Raw genomic sequence first — 22634 nt, 5'->3', positions numbered from 1 at the left:
CCCACGGGTATAACCACCAGGTTCCAACCCCATGAGGGGCACTTGCAGGCAAGATATAATTACTGCAAAACTTTCTCAGTGGATACAAGCAGCAAATGTTTCCCTCCAACTTGGGGCTGCCCACATTCAGATGCCCTAAAAAATTCAAGGGTGGGGAAAACGCATGGAAAAAGAGAAAATCCCATTAGCGCCACTTATTGCCAATCTCTCATCTCAACCTGCTCCAGCCCAGTGCTCCCCAGTCAAAATCAGCCCCACCATTATGCAGGGTGTGAGGCAGGCAACAGGTTTTGGAAGAAGCCTAAAGAGCAGCGACGTCTTAATTTGCTTATTTTATTATGGCCTTTTCAGTATCATGTGAGCAAGTCAGTGTTGGGATTTCTTGCCCCCAGCCCCAAAACGTGTTGGGGTCATCCCACTTTACCTGGCAACGGAACCTCCCCTTCCCTGTCCTGGCTGCTTCCCTAAATCGTGCTGCTACTGCAGCACTGATTCTTGCAAATGAAAACAGTGCCCTTCCCCCAAATGCCATGAGTGAGCGAGACAGAAGACAGGAGCCCCTGCCACAAATACCCGCCTGAGACAACCAGGAGCACAAGGGGCAATCAAAAATAACCAAAGACATGACAAGAATTTTGAGTGCTTGTTTGTTCTGCCCCAGTTAGGTCACCAGCCGCTTGTGATTTGCATGGGAACGAACCAGAGGGGTAACATACATTTCAGTATCCCACCCATTGCCGCTTTTGGATAGCAAGGCTATGTCTGGCTTTAACTCTGGCTCCATCTACTCAGCGAGGTGGTGGGGCTAATTTACAGAGCATGGAGATTCCCAAATGTCTCCCAGCGCTTTTTGCTCTTGCTTCAGGTAGATGAGGAAAAGTGCATTTAATCCAGGGATGGGGATCCTGTGGCTATCCAGCTTTTGTTGTATTACAACTCTCTAAACCATCTAGACAAACCTAGACAGCATCTTAAAAAGCAGAGACATCACCTTGCCAACAAAGGTCCGCATAGTAAAAGCTATGGCTTTCCCAGTAGTGATGTATGGAAGTGAGAGCTGGATCATAAAGAAGGCTGATCGCCGAATAATTGATGCTTTTGAATTATGGTGCTGGAGGAGACTTTTGAGAGCCCCATGGACTGCAAGAAGATCAAACCTATCCATTCTGAAGGAAATCAACCTTGAGTGCTCACTGGAAGGACAGATCCTGAAGCTGAGGCTCCAATACTTTGGCCACCTCATGAGAAGAGAAGACTCCCTGGAAAAGACCCTGATGTTGGGAAAGATGGAGGGCACAAGGAGAAGGGGACGACAGAGGACAAGATGGTTGGATAGTGTTCTCAAAGCTACCAGCATGAGTTTGACCAAACTGCGGGAGGCAGTGGAAGACAGGAGTGGCTGGTGTGCTCTGGTCCATGGGGTCACGAAGAGTCGGACACGACTAAACGACTCAACAACAACAACAAACCATTAGCTGTGCTGGCAGGGGTTGATGGAAGTTGGAGTCCAGCAACATATGGAGGACCACTGCTTCCCATCTCTGCCTTTATCCATGCTTGCCATAGACCACCCCTACATCTTTTACTTCAAAGAGAAGGGAGCCTGCAGATGTGCACACCCACACACTGCTTTTTCAATTCAGGGCCCTTCCAGATGTCCGTTTTATGGTGCATTTACGACGATTTGTGCTCACGACGATCTTGCGGTGGTTATACACAATCCCGCTTTCAATACTGTTTGTGCCTGATGAGGACATACTGCTTCATTTGCAAACGGTGCATGTCCCATAACCCTCAGCTGTAACCCTATAAATTTTCATACCATGAATGATCTGGGTTATTTATTTTTTTGGGGTCCTGCTTCTATTGTGTGCTATAGTGTGCCCCTCCAGAGACATCAACACAACATTAACATTGGAAAAGCATCACAGGACAACTAATAAAGCAGGATATTTTGTGGACAATGACCGTTCATTATAAACCCACCACTACTAAGCTATGATTGCACCAATAACACACCCACACAAAAAGCCACCTGTCTGGAGGGGCTCTTAAGCTCTCTATCCACTTCTGAGTGCTGTGGTCCAACACTTCATAACTGTTTGGCAATGGCCTCAATTGTACATTAGGCCCTAGCACTTTACAGTACTTGCTGTCACTCCAGCAGGCTGCCCTGCCAACTCAAGGCACAGCATGGGATCTACAGCAATGGGGAAGAAGATCTGAAGAAAAAGAAGAAGAAACAAATAAGGAGAAAGAGGTCATGGCTCAAATCTCCTGGGAAGCCTCTCCCTCCTCCATCTTTGCCTCATGGAATTTTATTTTGAATTTTTTAAAAAAAGAAATACAGGCAGCAACAAAAACAGAATACGCGTCGTAATCTAAGAAGATCACTGAAAGTATCAAGAAATTCACTAACTATAATCCTTAGCGGTGCTTTTTTTCTTAAAAAAAATGTTTAGGGGTATGTGTACCACTGCGTCCCCCTAGGAAAAAAGCACTGATCCTTAGTATATCACGCTTTACGAAGTAAAACAGCCCAAGAAGCTCACTAACTACAAAATGTATAAGTTATACATGACGCAGGCATCATGGTCAGAGAAAAATACAGACATCTGTACTTCTTTTGATATAGGAGAACCTAATCCCAGGTTTACACAGCACCAGCTGGGGTTACTCAGGGGATTACAAAATCTCCTCTGGACTTCCGGGTCGGCGCCATCGCCGAATGGCGGGCTCCCTCCGAGCTCCGGAGGGAGCCTGCTCGGCAGGGGCTGGGTCCTACCGCACCGGCGATGCGGGGACCCTCAAAAACCACGGCCAGAGTGAGGCCGTGGACATGGAGACTCGGCTGGCACCGTTAGCGCCCTCCCGGCTCGTGAAGGAGCCTTTTTAAAGGCTACGGATCGGGCGCCGGGGAGAAGCGTGGTGCTTTGAGTTCTCTGCTATCCCTGCCGAGCGCAGCCGCATGCCATCCGGCGGAGAGCGCTGACTTCTTCTATTGAAAATCTGGACCTAAAAGAAGAACCCGTGAGTAATTGGATTATGGATTAAAAAAGAGGGATAAATTTTTAAAATCTGGAGCGAACGGGGGAGGTGGAAAAAAGGAAGTCAGCCTACCCCTTAATTGTAGAAGAGCCAAAACAAAGGACTTAACGACTAAGATCGAGCGTATCTCTATCTTCATGAATTAGCAACTTTGCGAGGGAAAATTATAAGACTGTGCTGGAGGAGAAAAGTGGAATTATTATTAAAAAAACAACCCCCCCCCCGGAATCCCTGGAGTGATCCGCGAAACTACCTGGGGAAGAGCATCGGGAGTTTTGACAGCTGTCAAAGGCTGTCAAAACGGAAGAATAAAGCAGGGACTTTGCTTTGAGGACTTTGCCGGTTACATTTGTTTTAAATTGTATACAAATTGTTTCAAATAAGGATTTACAAACTATTTGGACTAATGGATTTGATCTGGAAGGGAACTTAGTTACTGCGATCCACCTAGAGGAGCTGAGCGACATTGCATGTGTTTTTCTCAGGAAACCTGAACAGTTGTAACTTTTAATCTCTTGGGAACTGCAGAAACGGAACATTGTTTTGTCTACAGAGGGCTACAAACTACAGGAAACAATGGATTCTTTAGTTGGAAAATGAAAGGGACATGACATAACGTTTTGCTTCGGAATAACAAGCCTCTGCAGAAAATAAGAAGGTCATGGAAAAAGAACATTTTTGCGGGAAAACAGGGAAACAGAAGGAGGAGAGAGAATGACAAGAATATGGAAACATCATGAACTGGACAGAATTGGGAACATTTGGGACATCCAGATTTGACAAGCTTATGGAAATTAAATGGGAGTTTCTTACTCCTTGATATAAAAATCTGGATAGAAAAAATGGGCCCCTTTTCGAGACAGACTCCTTCCAAGATTGGACATTTGTAATTAAATATGACTGGCAAACTACTAGAGGGATATGGATTAAGCGGGTAGGAACTTCAGGAAGACATTAGGATGAAGGGATAGAAGGAACACAACAGAGAAAGGGGGGAGGGAAATTTGGAATCCAAAGGTTGTAAAATTATTTTTTTATCTTTATATCTTTTTTTCTTTTTTTATAAAATTTTGAAAGGGGGAACTCGTGGAAGGGAAAAAATCGATCTTAGGGGATGGGAATTTGGAAAAATTGGGTTATTGATGTTAAGTGAGTCATGGGATAAAAACTTGTTGAATTTAATTGCTTATTTGGAAGATTTGGAACGCAATTGGGGGCGGGAAGGGGAAGTCCTGGCTTTGGTTTTGGAAGAAAGTGTATGAATTGGATCTAATTTGTTTTTAATTTGGAAAATCTTAATAAAAATTATATTTAAAAAAAAAAACAAAATCTCCTCTGCACATACTCAGAGGCATTCTTCATTATTACTTAACACATGCCAGGGTTATGTCCTTGCACTCAAAACAAGTTTCAGGACTAATGCTGGGCTCAGATCAAGCCCTGGTGAGAGGTCTGTAGATATTACCTTGTAAAGAGCAGATAATGCAAACCGACATGTTTTCACCACGGTAACTAACTGTCAGATAAAAACAGAAAAGCGCTCTAGCCACTTGGCTAATCAACAAGCTAAATCAGGAATCAGATGAGAAGCCCCTGAGAAACCGGAGCTGATCACGTGGGGAAGCAGCTCCACTCTTGAGTGCCAGAAAAATGCACCAAGCCTGGTACAAGAGGGGACAGAAGGGACCCTGTTCAAACCTTCCAGGCTCTTTGGAGAGAAGTGCTCGTAACGACACTTACGGTATTTATTTTCGCTAAGCTGCCGTCTTGCCTTCGGTCTGTTGCACAGAAAAGTATCGGCAAATCCCCTCGAGGAGGAGGAATGCGGAGAATGTTTGATGGGATTTATAATGGAGAAAAATAATGCAAGAGATGCTCCCTTACACACACACACACATTGTGAAGCACATGGGAACCCACTCGATTCTAGCCAAGCTCCTTGCGACCACTAGCATTGCTTGAAAGACCTATATTGCCTCCCAGTACGTTTCCGAGCACAATTCAAAGTGTTGGTGCTGACCTTTAAAGCCCTAAACGGCCGCGGCCCAGTATACCTGAAGGAGCGTCTCCACCTCCATCGTTCTGCCCGGACACTGAGGTCCAGCGCCGAGGACCTTCTGGCGGTTCGCTCACTGTGAGAAGTGAGGTTACAGGGAACCAGGCAGAGGGCCTTCTTGGTAGTGGCACCCGCCCTGTGGAACGCCCTCCCACCAGATGTCAAAGAGAAAAATAACTACCAAACTTTTAGAAGACACCTGAAGGCAGCCCTGTTTAGGGAAGATTTTAATGTTTAATAGGTTATTGTATTTTAGTGGCTGGGGAAACCCAGCCAGATGGGCAGGGTATAAATAATAATAATAAAAAATTTATTTTTATTTTTATTTTTATTATTATTGCATTCTCACAGGGAGAAAATGAGCCAAAGTCACAGACTAATATCAAAAAGGACCAATTGTTCCACCCTGCAACAAGAGATGGCAGGTTGTTGGTCGGCAGCTGCAGCTTGGAGGGCAGGGGAACATCTGGTTTCAAGTCAGGGTGCCAGAAAGAAAGAGGGGAGCACAAAAGCAAAGGGAACGACAACTCTTTATATGTCACCCATCAAGTCTGGTTTCCTTATCAGGAGCACACCTCTAAGGTTACTTGTTGCTGGAGTGAAACAGAATGCACAGCCTTTCACACTTCACCTGGCAGGGATTCATATTAAACTGGCATTGCATATGGAGGAGGTTCACAGTCCGTGGGCATGATCTGGAAACTGGACAATGCTTATACAACCAGAGTCAGAGTCCGTAGCAGTCCTGCCAAGAAGCCAGCTAACACCACCCTGGAATCTCTGTGGGCGCTTGCCTAACCCTGACGACTGACCAACAAAGAGCTTACACATAGAGCTGGGAATACCAAGGTGCCCTTGCCCGCACATTCCTTCCACGGCTGCCAGCTCGGCCTCTGAGTCACAATGAGCAGGACTGTGAGCAAATGGCGCCTTCTCCGATTCAGTTGCTGGCCAGAAGGTGTTCGTTTGGCTTACAAGAATGGGCCCACAGGCCCAAAGAGAGTTCCTGTTCCCGTTCTGGCTGCAAGCAGTGGCACTGAAGTGGCACAACGGGCAGAAAGGGAAACTGTCTCCCATTTGTAAATGCATGATCACATCTGGGGCATTTTCACTAGGCAGGGACTGCAATCCACCCAGGATGCCGTCCTACAGACACATCCAACAGTCGCTTTCTGCCCTTGAATGAATACTTAACAAGAGTACCTGGCCTACAGCAACAAAGGTAACAGGAAAGGAGGGCTAAATCTCCTTAACCCTCAGCATCACTGTACTGATCCAAACAGATGGATTGGTTGGGATCTTTGTTTAGAGGTAAAGCAGATGCTCTTTGTACCGAAGGTCCCAGGTTCAATCATAGAATTCTAGAGTTGAAAGGGACCTTGAGGATCATGTAATCCAACCCCCTGCAATGCATATGGGGATTGAACCTGCAACCGTGGCATTATCAGCACTATGCTCTAACTGAGCTATCCAGAAAGGACTGGGAAAGACTCCTGGAGAAAACTACTGCTAGTTAGGGCTCATCCACACTTTTGCTTGACTCACATTTTGATCATATTGTGCACCGATTAATTTCCCTGGGTGCGAGAGCTTTTCTCATTGTTCTGTGGTTGTGCCTTGTGAAAATCCAGTATTGCCTGCTGAATCGGATCTCATCAGATACACAGAAATTAAAGGACAGACTTTGCTTAACTGAGAGCTTGTCCAAACTTAGCTATCCTTCCTTTCTGGGCTTTAAAGCTCTGTGTCCGAGCGGCCTTTGGTTTTGCTCCAGAGCTTTCCCTGCAAAAACCTGCTCTTTAAAGCTCAATTGAAGAAAACAGCAATTTGTGGAAAACGTGAACTGCTATTTGCTGCGGCTGAGCACTAAAAACTGGGTTTCCGATGGGAAAGATTGGGGAGGGGGGAGCTTCAGAAATGGAACTTTGAAGCACGGACCCATGCCTGGAAATAATGGGGTAAAAGATGAGTGTGGATAAACCCTGAGCTTCAATTCAGCAGTTAAGATCGGACTATACAGTGGTACATTGGATTAAGTACTTAATTCGTTCTGGAGGTCCATTCTTAACCTGAAACTGTTCTTAACCTGAGGTACCACTTTAGCTAATGGGGCCTCCTGCTGCCGCCGCACGTTCTCTTCTCATCCTGAGGTAAAGTTCTTAACCTGAGGTACTATTTCTGGGTTAGCGGAGTCTATAACCTGAAGCGTCTGTAACCTGAAGCGTATGTAACCCAAGATACCACTTTACTATACTATACCTTTACTAGTTGTATAAACTAGATGAGATGAAAGAGTTTTAGCCACGACCCACACAGCAGTGGAGAAGTGGAAACTGGCAGAGGCTAGATGATTGCCCACCCCAACAGTAAATAATTATTAATTATTATTATTATTATTATTGATGAAGATGCTATGCATATAGTGCTAGGTATGTCATATTCCCCTCCGCTACCGCACTAAATGCCTAAATAAAAAGAGTATATAAAAAAACTCTAAGGTCATTTTAAAAAAAATATCCGTAAGGGTTTTATTTATTTTATCACACACCCTTGGGCCTTACTAGGGGGAACACAGATTTCCGATTTCCAACTGGATTATTGATTTCAGCTGCCTTTGAATAATTGAGGAGTTGGGGCAGGGAGGGGCGGGGTGACAGGCCGTCTACAGCAATAAAGACATCAGGAATGGAAGAAGCTTCCTGGGCTGCTGGAGGGAGGGGATACATTTCACCCCCTGGGAGGCTCATGGTGAAGGCCAGATTGGAGCATATGTGTGGTAGGTGGGGTGGGGGAGGGAAGAGGGAAAGGGGGCTGTGGATTTGGGTGTCCCTGCTCAAATGTCCCATTAGCGATTCTACGTGTAGTCAGTGGCTGGAGGAGTTGTGTTATAAATATTCATCACTGCATCCATTAATTCTATACGGCCCCTTTCAGTACTATAATGCTTTTGGCAGGGAAGGCCGAGTGAGAAATGAAAGCGATCTTAACCCTGGGATTTTCTCACACAGAAAAGCATTAGGGTATCGCAGAAAAATGCACAGAACAAATGCGGATTGTCACACGGAGTGACATGCGAACACGCATCTTTCTCCAGAGAAACTGCAGTTGAACAGTGGCTCTTCAATGCATGTCACCGTGCACAGATCTAATGGAAAAGGCACATGTGCGGATAATGTATGATGGTGATGACCTTAATACAGGTCTCATTCATTTCCCCGCACCAAATAGCTTTCTGGGTGGGAAAACAGTAATGCCCTATCAACATTCAGAAATAGGAGGGGATATGATGGCAGTCCAAGCCAAGTTTACACAATCAGATTGGAATTGCCCTACACACATGCAACTGCAGTGTAATTGTTATCACGTACAGAAGCAAGCTGGCTGTGAACTGGGCTGTACAAGGAGACAGGTGGCAGGCATCCGTTTCTCCCCTTGAGAAAATGACAATAATATCCCCAAAGAGCCTAGGTGGGTTGCAATAAGAGTCTCATGAAAATACAAGCATTTATATGGCCAAGGGGGAAGCAATGATTGTTGTTGTTGTTGTTAATAATAATAATAATATCATTACAAAGGAGCTCAAGGTGGTGTACATCGTCCTCTCCCTCTCCATTGCATCTTCACAAGAACCCTGTGAGGTAGTTTAGGCTGAGAGACAGAGAGCGGCCCAAGGTGAGCTTCATGGCCGAGTAGGGAGATTTGACTAAAAGGTCTTTTTCAGTGGTCACTAATGTATGGGTGTATTCCATACATTATGCTGCGTGGAATATACACACATAATAAGCGCTAAAATATTTCCAGCAGTAAACCTAAGTTGTTTAAAATAACTGTGTGAATCAGAAGCAACAACACCCAATTAGACCAATTATAATAATCCAGATAAGGTCAAGTGGTGGCCCTGCACCCCAATTTTCCAGGGACAGTCCTGGAATTACAAAAGCCATCCCAGCTTCTGAGTCGATCCCAAAATATCACTATTTTTGTTGCCATTGTTTTTCAAGGCAGAGGTTGTGCTGTGTCCCTTTGCTGTAGTGGTGGTAGCACTCACCCTTCTTTGATAGGAAATGCTTGGGGAGGGCCACAAAAAATGGGGAGGGCTAAAAGAGGGTCAGTTTGTGGGGTGTGAGAAATGTCTCTATTTTCAGCTGAGGAATGTTGGAGAGTGTGGCCCTATATATAAGATAATATAGAATGGTTATATTGGTCAGCATGAAGTGAGCATCACAAGCTGAACCAGAAGAGGAAAGTTATGTTTGTTTATTTACATTATTTTTAAGCCACCCTTCATCCAAAAAGATTCCAGGACAGTGTACAAGAGACATAAAAAACATTAACGTATCAGATATAGTTCCACCTACTCCACATACACATAACATTTCTCCTATGAAAATAATGATAATTTCACTCTTTATACCCCACACATCTTACTGGGTTGCCCCAGCCACTCCAGACAGCTTCCAACGTATATAAAAACATAACAAAACAACTTCCTTAAATAGAATGGCCTTCAGACGGCTCAGGAGTCGGATAGCTCTATACCCTCCTACATTTCTGCAATGAAAATAGGGATGTCCTAAGGAAAAGTGGGACACTCTGGCATCAAATCAGAAACCGGGACAGCTTTTTTAAATCAGGGGTGTCCCTGGAAAATAGAGGCACTTGAAGGGTATGTAGTTCCATGAAAACAACATTCAAACCACAAAGTGCAAAACTATAAAACAGAGTGAAGCAACATAGACATTTAAATGCCTGGGTGAATAAAACTGCCTAGCCAGAAAGTTTTCAGTGTTAGTGCCAGTCAAACTGCTTTGAGGAAGCCATTCCCAAGACAAGGTGCCAACACAGAGAAGGCCCTGCTCCTTTACACATGCACACAATTAGCATCCACTACAAACACACTTGGACAACAGGCTCCACAGAAGATCTTAAGATGGGGAGAGCAACCTGCAACCCTCCAGATGTGGGTGGACTACAGCTTCCATCATCCCTAAGGATTGGCTATGCTGGCTGGGACTAATGGGAATTGTAGTCCAACAATATATTGACAGGTACAAGTTGCCTACTGTTGCCTTAAGACATAGGAAGAGGTACTCCTGAGTATTTGGGCCCCAAACCATTTAGGACTCTAAAGCCAAGTGCCATCATCTTAAACTGGGCTCAGAATGCCATGCATTGTACAATGAGGACATCACAGAAGCAGAGCATCCAATAGTGACGTTAACTAACATAAGAACACAATAAAAGCCTTGCTGGATCAAAGGCCCATCTAGTCCGCATGCTGTTCTCAAAGTGGCCAACCGGATGCGTATGAGTAGAATATCAAAAGAGATGAGAGAGCACAGCTTGTCTCATTTTTAGGATCTTCAAGCTGAGAACTACACACACACACACACACCACATACACATACAGTGCACTGCATTTAAGATAGATTTTTTAAAATGGGAACTGGAACGTGTGCATTCATAAACTTCTTGAAGGTTCTTATACAAAGGCAGGGGCTGGACTCTTGACAAGTGAAATATGGTGTGAAGAATAGGAGGCTGTTCATTGGCCTCAAGCACAATCAATAACTCGCTTGCGATGCACAGATTATGTGGGGGTGGGATGCAGAGGATATTCTATTCACTGGCTTTAACAAAAATTGAGATGGATAGGGAGCCAAGGAAGAGCTCATAACTTCCCTAGAAACTGCCTGTGTCTCCCTTAGGGATCTTCTTAGACTGTAAATGATGGATGGTGTGTGAGCTGGAACTACCCCCAAAGCAATTTTGTCTGGCTTCTTGCAATTCTACCAAATATTAATCAAGATATGGTTTTTAAAAGTTTGGCTGCACTTTCCATTCTAAGAAAAAGCAATGTTTTCCGGTTGCAAGAGTCCATAGTTTAACGTTATATCACGCTGTAATTGATTTTGTACATTGTTGTTGACATCCATTTGTCTCGAGAAACAGTGGAGTGTGCCTTCGGAGATGAAGTCAAACCACTGTATTAGCAGTGCCAAAGTGACCTCCCTGGGGTGCAAGCATGGATGGAGGTCCTGGGCTGCCCAGACGGCAAGACCCCCCCCCCCCGGCCTCGCTGATGTGGTCCAAAGGAAAGCAGAGCAATACGTTTGGCACCAGCTTGGCTGCAGGAGTTGCCAGGAGGAGGCCTACAAGACACCATCCAACCATCTTAGGGACTTGGGTGGAGTACCTGCACACACATACATGTACAGTCATGCGAGAAGTATCACTGAAGTTCAAAGTCACTTTCCGGCCAAGTTAAAGCACTTGAGGAGTGTGTAAAGAAGCACTGAGTTAAGCATGGGTAGAAGGCATGGTCTGGGAAAGAGTTCCAAGGGTCCGACAGAGAGACTCTGAGGGTTGTGTTTGGGCTGAGGTTGCTCATCCCTTGTCTAGAGAGTGGCGATCAAGAACAAGGCTATGTCAGCCCTGTTCATAACTCATAGCCAAGCAAACATTTGTAGGTACCAGGGAGCAGGCAGGGCCTGGTCCCTGATTTCACACTGAACTCATCAATGTCAGCTTGAGGTCAGAGGGAATCCACACCCACTCCCAACTCAAGTGCAGCAGAAGGGTTGGTACTTGTTTCTCTCATGCTCCGCCGGCAAATTTCTATGAGCGTCGCAGAAGTACAGCACCAGTACATGGGAAGCATAGCTGTCAACTTATAAATTTGAAAATAAGGGACCAGCAGCCTCAGAAATAAGGGATCAGCAGCCAAAATAAGGGATTTTTGGAGCACAGGCATGTTCGACTTCTGAGCCCCTCCAAGCCAAAGGCAGAAAGCCTAGCCAGCAGCCAAACGAAGCCTCAAGCGGTGGTTCCCACAGTGCAGCAACCTGGCAAAGGGGATGCAGCAAGGAAAACCACCGTCACCTCTCCGCTGGGAAGCGCTGAGCAAAGGCGAGTCCCCAGGCAACGGGACCGATTTGATCGGCACAAGGCATGCAAGCTCCACCCCCCAGTCATTCTTAGACTCCTTATTGGGTGAGCAACGCAGCCAAGCAACACAGTTGGAGCCTCCCTCCTCCCTGGCCAGCAGGGAGGGAGGGAGAGGAGCTGCTTCCTTTGAAACCCAGGAAATTTAAGGGACATCATCAATAAGGGACAGCAGTGGGACACGGCACTGGGATAAGGGACTTTCCCGCCAAATAAGGGACGGTTGACAGCTATGATGAGGAGTTGAGTCCTCCTCTCAAATTTGAAGCAGAGGGGTGGGGCCTGGGAGACTATTCCTGCAGCTGTGTTACACAGAACAAGCCCCAGCCCTTCTCTCAACGTTGGAGCTGGTGAAAAGATGGGGGGAAATCCCTACTGTTGTGCTGAAGCCCTCTGAGCACCTGTGAAGCACAGCACAACTGCTGGAATAACACTCCCCTCCCCAAGCCTTCAAGCTCAAGAGGAGGGCTGGGGTTGGTCCCTGGTCTGTTGTGCTTCCAAGGTGCTTGGGGAGCCTCAGGAATGTGGAAGTCTCAGCTGCGAGAAGGCGGCTAAGGATTGTTATGCTTTCTGGGCTTGGTTGTATCAGGGAGGACATGCCATAGCAAGTGTGGCCAGTGGAATTCTATAAGCTTGTAATTTAATTAGGGCTGCACTTGCAGAGTCTCTGAGCTCCTGCAAGAGAAACAGAATCCCCATGGTATGTTCCCATTTAAGCATGAACATGGCACAGGAGAACTCAACGTCAACATTGCTGCTGGTTGCACTTGGCTCTGTCCACAGTGTAGATGGAAAAATGGGAGGTGTGAATCATAGCAAGGATGGCAGGAGTCTGATAAATCCCAAACACACTGGATACACACAAGTCCTCAACTGCAGACACAGTCTTTGAGAACCAGGGCTCAAGTACCATTCTCCCTGCTAGAAAACAATCGTTTCCTTTCCTGTCTTCTACCACACTGTTGGTGCTACAGCCTGAAGGCCGTATAATGTTCTACAGCTGAAGTTAAGTAGGGATGCCTCCAGAATAATGACATTTTGCAGGAGAAATTCAAAAGTACAAAGGAACTTTAGGGTTGTACATTCAAAGTGAATCAAAGAGCTTCCTTGGAGAGAAAAAAGGATTTTCTGCAGGAAGGAAAGTGACAGGGAAATGCGTTGAAAAGTGTGGGGTAAGCAAATGATTAACATAGAGGCATGCAAATGCCCCACAAGAAAATCAGGGTGAAGGCTCATTGCCATTTAACCACCCTGCAAATAAATCAGAACTTGCCCAATAAAGACTAGATATATTATAACGAACACATAAGCTTTGTGCAAGCAAATAAACAGGTTGTCTGGAGGGCTCAAAGATTTGGTCGCATGAGCTGCCTGGATGGGAAGTTATCTGAGAGACCTATATAAGCCTCTCTGAGCTCCAGGTAAATAAATATTACTTTGATAATGAACAATCATTTATGATGCACTTTAGTCTGCTGAGCCCTCTGTAGTCTGCACTTGGTTTGCTTTCATGATCCTGATATTATTATTCCCATTTTACAGATGGAGAACTGAAGTTTAAGGCAAATGAATGGATTCATGAAACAAGAAGGGCTTGAAACAAGGTATTCAAGAACTAACTTCTTTCTCTGTAGCCCAGGATCGTGTATTGAAGAGAGGCTCCAAGCAATGCAAAACGAAACGAGCCAGCCATTCTTAAGTAGACACTGTACCATCACCAATGTGAAGTAATATTCAACGGCTCATCCAGTTTGCTTTTGTGCTTGAAGTTATGTGTGTTGGGGGTGATGCAACATCTCATCCTTCATCTCAGGCGGCAAAATGCATTGGACTGGCCCTGGCTTTGAGTGGCTCCAAAATCAATTATGGGAGTTTACAGAGGAAGCTAGCCTTAAGAGAACGTTACTCAAATTGTGGGATTAGCCAGCCCAGATGCTGACCTGGGACCAAGACCTAGGCAATTGCTCTTGTTGCTGGTGCCGCAGTCCTGGGTGCAATGTTTCTTTAAGACACTATACAATCACAATTATCCTATGAAAACAAGGTAGCTAGGCTCTGAGCAACAGGAAAAAGTACTGTATAGTATTCAGGGTGAATGGAAGGGTGAATGGAAGACGCAGACAGGCAAAGGATCTGCCAAAGCGGCTCAGGAGGTCTGTTGTGGCCTATAGGCTGCCTATTGAAGAACAGGGTTTTAGGAGCACATTCAGAGCAATTAGGAGCTTCATGCTGCGTGGTACCCTCAGGGCAGGGCTAGAGGGCAGACCACTCCTAGATTACAGCATCGCCATCGCAGCAAAACACAGGAGAAATCAAACACTTAAAAGCAAGCCACCAGAATTCCCCCACTCCTCCAGATTAAAGGCAGATAATCTCACCCCGGTCTTTTGGGACCACAGGCCTCATAGTGATGCTGCCAGCCAAGCCTTCCTAATGCATTTGCAAAACCACCATGATGAGAGGTTAATATGTCCACACCCTGGTTTTCCTCGCCTGACCATTCGCCACATGGCCAGCTTTCTGTCCGTTCGAAATTATGCGACTCCCATATACTACAAGGCATGGCGGTGGAGGGCGGGGATGCAGGAATACCCGTGAAGCTCCACAGGCTTCAGTTCAGTATAGTGATCTTGCATTTACCCTAGAGAAAATTAAGATGCTACTACGATCAGAATCCATCCCTAGCCTTGTGGCAATCGGTGGCTGGCTGTGAATTTCATCCCTGGAAAACGGAGAACCACATTCAGCAATGATCAAGCTGCACAATCACTGAATGAGTCTGCATTCATCTTTGGAAACTGATCAGAATTTGACCTTTCATATCTCCGCCAGGATACAGTAGCAGCAGCAGCAGCAGGAGGAAAAAAAATAATCAGGGTGCATTCCAGAAAACAGCTCACACACATGGACAAACAAAACATTTCAAAATATGCCAGCTGGTTCATTAGTGAAATTCAGAGGGGTGTGTTCAGTGGGGGGTGGGGGTGGGGAGGCTGTAGGGAAAAGGTTTGTCAAGACAATAGTTAGCAACACAGAAATACAAAGTCTGGCAACTAATGCTGCAGGTCAAAGATTCCCTTCCCTCTAAAGAAATATTATAAATATTTAGGGTTGGGCAGTGGAGAATGTAATGAGGGTCTGTGTGTGTCCACATTTCCACCCTGCAAACAATGTACTATAAAAGCATAATAAGAATGGAATTTATGCTTTCTTTTTTAAAAAAACACCACCACCCACTCCAGGGGCAGAAGAAACAATTTTCCCCAACATCAGCACCTTCCACAAATCCCAACTACAACCAAAGCACAGTGCAGGGAAAGAACACCTTGTAAATAACTCAGCAGCAGCAAAGGAAGTATTACAGACCACACAATTCACATATTTCAGTCCCAAAGCGGAAGACACAACGGACATACTTTTTAATTCTAATAGTCTGAGAACGAAGCAGAGATTATTTAATTCACACCCACATACAGAGTTTTGGTGCTTAAAACCGACACGCCAAATTCAGAAGACCACCTGGCAAGTTTGATGGCTCGGGAGAGACTTCAGTGCCTCATCTTCCTTGTGTGTGCACGCGCGCAAATCCTCACACTCACCTTTTGGACTTGCCATATGGAGAGAGAGAGAGAGGGGAAAAAATCAGAATAAGGCACCGTCATGCACGGCATGGAACTCACCAGCTGACAGGCTGTGGTCTGAGCTGCTGGTGCAATGCCACTGAGAAGCCAAAGAAGCTGCCGTTTTCTCCATACTTGAGGATGGTTTCGGTGACATCCAGATTGAAGGCTGAACTCCCTAGGAGGTGGAGGCTGAGGCAGAAGAGACAAAAGTAGAGTGTCCCAGACATGCTTGGTGGCTCACTGCAGGCACAATGGTTGGGGAATGCCACTGCAACTATTCCCGGCCGTCTCCCTCCCATGGCTTTAGAGACAGTTGCCTGGCTCCTGTCACACGCCTGCTCTTTTTGCTGCCTGCCTGCCGAGGCAGCTCGAGGTTGTAAAAATCCTCAGGCAACCTTGCCTCACATCCCTTCCTGCTCCCGTCTCCCTCTCTCCCTCCCTCCTCTCTCTCTCTTCCATTCTGTATTGCAGCTAGGAGGAGCACAGCTTTCAAACAGCAAACACGCCCCCTTCCTACAATCCATCACTGGACATGATGGAGAGGAAAGCGGCGAAAGAAAAAGCAGGTGTGAGGAATCCGAAAACCGCAGGTCCAGGGGTTATTATGAGGAAAACTTTGGTCAAGGAAAAGAAAGAAAGAAAGAAAGAAAGAAAGAAAGAAAGAAAGAAAGAAAGAAAGGGAGCTTCCCCCCTTCAAGGGCCCACTTCTCATCCGATATTGCAACTTCCTCTTCTTAACAAGTATTAAATACTTTCGAGTGCTGAAGACAAGTAACTGTTCTTAAGACAGCCGAAAGTGATTTTGAGAGAAGCATCACTTCCCAACAAGTTTGTGTTTGTTTGTTTTTTAAAAAGGAAAAGGTCAATTTTATTAGCCCGCAAGAGAAATTCTAAATTCCTATATTAGGGCACGTCCTTGATTTGTTAAAAGAAAACTTGCAAGTGCAGTTAACCATCTGGTCTACATACTAGATCCTTCAACTCTCTGGGGAAAAATGTTAACACCTGCCTCAAGCCTTCAAGGTATTTGTGAGAAATTAAAGGAGGAGGAAGTTTAACCTGACAAACCACAGACCGTTCAGCCTGCACTGTGTCAGTGGCTAAATGTATATTTATTGCAGCAGGGTATAAGCATGATAAATTCCTTTTTCAATATTGGCTGCTGCCCATTGCAATCATATAATTATGCTTATCCAGTAACAGTATTATAATTCAATTATTAAGTATGAAATTGAAAAAAACAGGTCACTAAACCTAATCATCATTGGAGCTCCTAATTAATCCACACAACACCACACAACAATTTTCAAATGAAATAGTGACAGCAATTGTTATGATGATGCCACCCAAAACAACCTCCCTTACATGCTTTGAACATGGAAGATCCTAGTAGGGATCTCAAGTAATTTCCCTTGGCTGAGCGAGGGCCATCTATAGGATGCATATTTCCCACAATTTCCCTTTAGAATGCAAGCAGCAGAGACCAGAAACACTGAAAGCAGCTATTTCATAAACTGGAATACCCAGGGCTTGAAAAACCCCAGGTTCTTAAATGCCTATGCTCCTAAAAATTTGATACGAGAAATTGGAAATATTTCCCCAAGCCTGGGCATATATCAGTGCAAACACATGAATGACTTGCTTCAGATGTTTGTGGGTTGATCCCTGTCACTTGAGAAGCTCTGGGGATTCAGACCTGGTGAACCCCAGTTCAAACCAACTCAGTCCAGAGATGCCACAAACGTATTAAAAAAGAGAGACCAAGAGTCCTGTTAATTCAACCCCGGCCATGAGCCATATAACAGGAGGGAAAGCATCCATCACATTTTCCAGTACATGGGGGCTATTTTTAAACAGCTGCAAAAGCTTTAAGAGGCATTGGAGCGTTGGCAGAGGCCCCTCGTCCCTGGGAATCCAGCTCATTTGCAGGACACAGCGGTAGAAGAACAGCACAAGAGTCACAGGAACTTGGAAGTCCTCAGTCCCTCGAGATTCCTGTTCTCATTTTAGCAGGGTTGTCCTTTTCACAATTCATTTTGCAGCTTTACTAGCCAAAAAGTGGGAACCTGTCACTTAGGGGGACCCCATTCTATACTCTTTCTGGTGCCCTAAATCTGCATTTATGTCCCACCTGGCTGGCTACCTCCCAGTTTTTGATATAGCTTTACACTGTCACGAGCAGGGCATAATCACTGCTGGGAATTGGGTGCTTTATTCTGAACAAAATCTGGGAACTGACCCAATCCCTTCTGAAAATCCCAGGGAGTATATTTCTTGATTCCCGCAACTCACCATTTTGCGCGCGCGCACGCACACACACACATCCATGAATAGATGCTCCATGCTATATTGGGCAGCTTGGCTCATAAGCAAAAGATTTCAGCTTGCATGCCCTTCCCATTTGGTAATATCTTTAAAATGACCCTCTCTGGGAGGATGTCATGGGTCAGATTGGATAATTATAAACAGACTCTGGAGTTAGGGAACACAGGAGAACAAACACTGTCTTTGGATCTGCAGTGGTGTTCACTGAAACTGTTGGGCTGTAGCTGTATTTGACTGAGTGTTTGGTGACTTTGAAACCTCCCCTGCAGTCATTCTGTTGGGCATTTTTCAAACTTCTAATGCCATATCCAGGCATGCAGACTCTTTATACGACACATCAGAAGCTCGTTCTAGATTTAGGCTGTGCACACACATCCATTTTCTCTGCATTCGGTGTGCTCACACTTTTGGTCTGGGAAACAGAATACACTTGACATTAGCCACAATCCATATCTATCCTATGAACTCTTATGAAATACATGTGGTACCTCGGGTTACATACGCTTCAGGTCACAGACACTTCAGGTTACAGACTCCGGTAACCGAGAAATAGTACCTCGGGTTAAGAACTTTGCTTCAGGATGAGAATGGAAATCGTGCTCCGGCGGCTCAGCAGCAGCAGGAGGCCCCATTAGCTAAAGTGGTGCTTCAGGTTAAGAACAGTTTCAGGTTAAGAACGACCTCCAGAACGAATTAGGTACTTAACCTGAGGTACCACTGTACTGAGTTTTGATGCATTTCCCCCAAAACAGCTGCAATCTGAATTGGGGGGGGGGGGAGGGAATTACCTAGCTGCATTTTAAGCCACTAATGTTTCACAGAAATTTTGTTTGTTTGCTCCCTTACATTATTTGTTTGTTTTCAAAGTATTTCTGCGAATCTGAGTTCCTCTGAGCACACTGATAGCTGCCTTTTCTTACATTCTCCAGCTGGGCTGGTGCACACTATTCTTCTCTGATTTTTTTTTTTTAAAAAAGCCCACCCATTTACTCAGGTAGAATAATAAATACAACCAGGAGGTATATAAGATGAAAGGCAAGCAGGCTTAAGCTACAGGATGCTCAACAACAGATACAGTGGTACCTCGGGTTAAGTACATAATTCGTTCCGGAGGTCCGTTCTTAACCTGAAACAGTTCTTAACCTGAAGCACCACTTTAGCTAATGGGGCCTCCTGCTACCGCTGCGCCGCCATCGTGCGATTTCTGTCCTCATCCTGAAGCAAAGTTCTTAACCCGAGGCACTATTTCTGGGTTAGCGGAGTCTGTAACCTGAAGCGTATGTAACCTGAAGCGTATGTAACCCGAGGTACCACTGTAGAGAAAACCGGTCACTGCCGACAACACGAGAGAGACAACCAACTTTTTTTTTTACACTGTATATGTGGACAAGGAATATCTGCAAGCCATCCCACTTCAACCAGCACCAATGAACTGGTGTTGAAATGGAGAAGCAAACTGGAGACTACTTTAATCACCTTTATATTCTGACAGGTTCCCTCCTTGTCTCTCTCATAAAGTCTCTCACAGCTGCAACCTCTTTTTCCAAGTTCTTCGTTATGCACTCATCATTCCATCTTACGAAATCAAGATTTTGTGCCCCAGCAGAATTGCCATGTTTGGTATCGGAGGATACTATACTGCAGCGGTGGTGAGTAAAGGGATTGCCTTCTAGCTGTCTCAGAATGGCCTTTTGGAAAGAACAAAAGGCATTATATAAATGCTACTTCTCCGCATTAACTCTAGATGACAGAAAGTGTGTAGGTCCCTCTTGGAACGGATACAGATTTCTTTTCCTGGTGTTGTTACTTCAGAAGTGGTAGCTGAGGAGATTTTCCTTGAAATGTGAGTGCCAACTTCCAAATTAGGTTGAAGGCACTCTCGCACCACCCCACCCCGCTCTCTCTTTCTCTCTCTAAATTTAATTCTGAGGGAAGCTTTTTCCTTAACAACTAAGTTGGCGGCAGGGAGATAGGATAAGCTGAGCGAGGTTGCCATACGTCTGCAATTTCCCGGACATGCCTGGGATTCAGCCATCGAAAACAGCGTCCGGGTGGAAATCGCTGAAATGTCCGGGAAAATCTGGATGTATGGCAACCCATATCGGAAGCAGCGATTTCTGGGGGAAAATAGCTCTAAAACCTCAGGGTTTAGAGCTCAGCAATTTTGCATTAAAAAGCTCAACAACTTTTGCATCTGGACTTTCACTTTCTGAAATATGGCAACCCTAGCTTAGCAGTAGAATTTGTCAAGTGAAAAGAATTCCTTGTTTAGAATATTCAGTAAGCTTCTGAGCCCTTTCTTCGAATTAACAATATCTTTTTAAAAAACTCAAACCTTCGTTCATGCTGGCTTCTGTGAAACTATCTGGTCAGCTTTCAACTAACTATAATAAGGAAATTTGACAGCCAGGGTAGCAGTCAGCCATGAAGTCTTCCTTTGGTAATTCTGAGTAGCCTAGGGGAAGCTATCCGTCCTTGCGTCTTTCAAGAGGCAGTAAAAAGGTAAAGGGACCCCCGACCGTTAGGTCCAGTCATGGCCGACTCTGGGGTTGCGGCGCTCATCTTGCTTTATTGGCCAAGGGAACCGGTGTACAGCTTCCGGGTCATGTGGCCAGCACGACTAAGCCGCTTCTGGCCAACCGGAGCAGCGCACGGAAACGCCGTTTACCTTCCCACCGGAGCGGTACCTACTTATCTACTCGCACTTTGAGGTGCTTTCGAACTGTTAGGTTGGCAGGAGCAGGGACTGAGCAATGGGAGCTCACCCCGTTGTGGGGATTCGAACCGCCGACCTTCTGATCGGCAAGTCCTAGGCTCTGTGGTTTGACCCACAGCGCCACCCGCGTCCCTTCAAGAGGCAGTAGGTGGGGCTAAAAAGACATATAATGTAGAACAATAATGTAGAACAAGTGAGTGCCAAGGGAGCTGAGCCCACTGGTTTCTTCTTCCAAGTATATGCAAGGAAGGACAGAGCAAAAAGAGAAATTGTCCAAAGAGCCACACCTATGAATGCTTATTCCGGGGGGGGGGGGAATAACTAACCTTCACTATTTATTCCAGATAATAGCTTCCAACTATTGAGAAGTGCACATTAAAATATCAAGCAGTGGATAAATGGGAAGTCAAACACTAGAGCAGCCTTCCCCAACCTAGTGCCCTCCAGATGTTTTGGATCACAGCTCTCATCAGCCCCAACCAATGGCCAGACTGGGGCTGATGGGAGTTATAGGCCAAAATATCTGGGCTACAAATGTAGCCCAGGCCGTGAAAGGTTGTAGCAAGAGAGATCTTTGAGATGACAACCTTTCCCCCATGGTCAGAAAAGGACACCATAAACACCTGCACCTCTGGTTCTGCAGGCATCTGTGGAATAGGACAGTAGCTATCTGCTTGAGCACACTGCAGACTGCACTACTGTAAACGAACATTTATTTCCTATCTTTTTATACCACTTTTCATTTTTTTAAAAATCACGAAAGTGGTACAGAGCATGTCAAAATTAAACCAACCCCAACAGGGAACCAGTGGGTGGATCATTCATTCACCCTTGTATCTAGAGTTGCTTTAGGCATAACTTGATCTGTTATGACCCTGGGACTCTAAAAAATCAGGCCCAGTTTCCATTCCCTTCCCTCAGTTCACAAACCCTACTATTTGATCTATCCAATGTATCTCTATCAAATCTCAGCTTCTCAAATTATTTCCAGCTCTTGTTCTCTCTTCCAGCTACAGATCTCATCTTTCTACAAGCAAATACTTTTCTCAACTACCGTACTAATATGGGGTAATATCAGGTGTAAGGAAGAAGAAGAAGAGTTTGGATTTGATCTCCCGCTTTATCACTACCCGAAGGAGTCTCAAAGCGGCTAACATTCTCCTTTCCCTTCCTCCCCCACAACAAACACTCTGTGAGGTGAGTGGGGCTGAGAGACTTCAGAGAAGTGTGACTAGCCCAAGGTCACCCAGCAGCTGCATGTGGAGGTGCAGGGAATCGAACCCGGTTCCCCAGATTACAAGTATACCACTCTTAACCACTACACCACACTGGCTTTGGCCCTCCAGATGTTGCTGAACTACGACTCCCATCAGCCCCTGAAAACTTCCTCTCCATTCTTGCTTTATACAGGCACCCTTGACACAATTCTGCCGCTAAAATCAGAACTGCTGGATAAGTGAGCCGCCCATACATTTCCCCAGAAGCTGTCATATTATCATAAAGTAGGAAGAGATTCAGTGACTGAATTAATTCAACCCCTGATGATGCAGGACATCCTAGCCTCTTATTTTTCTACACATAGATGAAAGGAAAGTGGTGCCAGCTTTTTCTCATTCCTACTTTAATGGGCATATATTGTTTCAGATCAATGGAGTCGCACAGAACAAACACCAAACATTCACAACACACCATATTTTTCTGCTTCTTTTTAGCAACCCTAAAGCAATGTTCCCATTAAGCTTCTTCCTCCAAGAAAAGATTCCACCAGTTAGTGGCCATTCCATCTGGCCATATATTTAAGTAATGTATCTGAATTTCTTTGTTTCACTTTCCTGGCTTCTGTCCCATCTTCCTTTTTCTGGTATTTCTGTTACACTGCAAATCATTCTGGCAACCACCTATCAATTTTATGCTTTGCACA

General features: G+C 45.3%; 1 protein-coding gene across 7 annotated transcripts in view; it reads right to left on the bottom strand.

Moving 5' to 3' along the window:
- ITGA7 (integrin subunit alpha 7) overlaps positions 1-22634 on the bottom strand; it is an 89992-nt gene that overhangs the window by 49764 nt on the left and 17594 nt on the right. For all 7 annotated transcript variants that reach the window (XM_081898522.1, XM_081898523.1, XM_081898526.1 and 4 more), the window contains one exon: positions 15730-15861. In XM_081898522.1, coding sequence (XP_081754648.1) covers positions 15730-15861 — 132 coding nt within the window. The remainder of the gene's footprint in view (positions 1-15729; positions 15862-22634) is intronic.

This window comes from Podarcis melisellensis, assembly GCF_964234715.1.
Source record: "Podarcis melisellensis genome assembly, chromosome: 2".
NCBI lineage: Eukaryota > Metazoa > Chordata > Lepidosauria > Squamata > Lacertidae > Podarcis > Podarcis melisellensis.
Note: the sequence above shows the minus strand (reverse complement) of the source record. Positions and strands in the feature narration are given on the sequence as shown.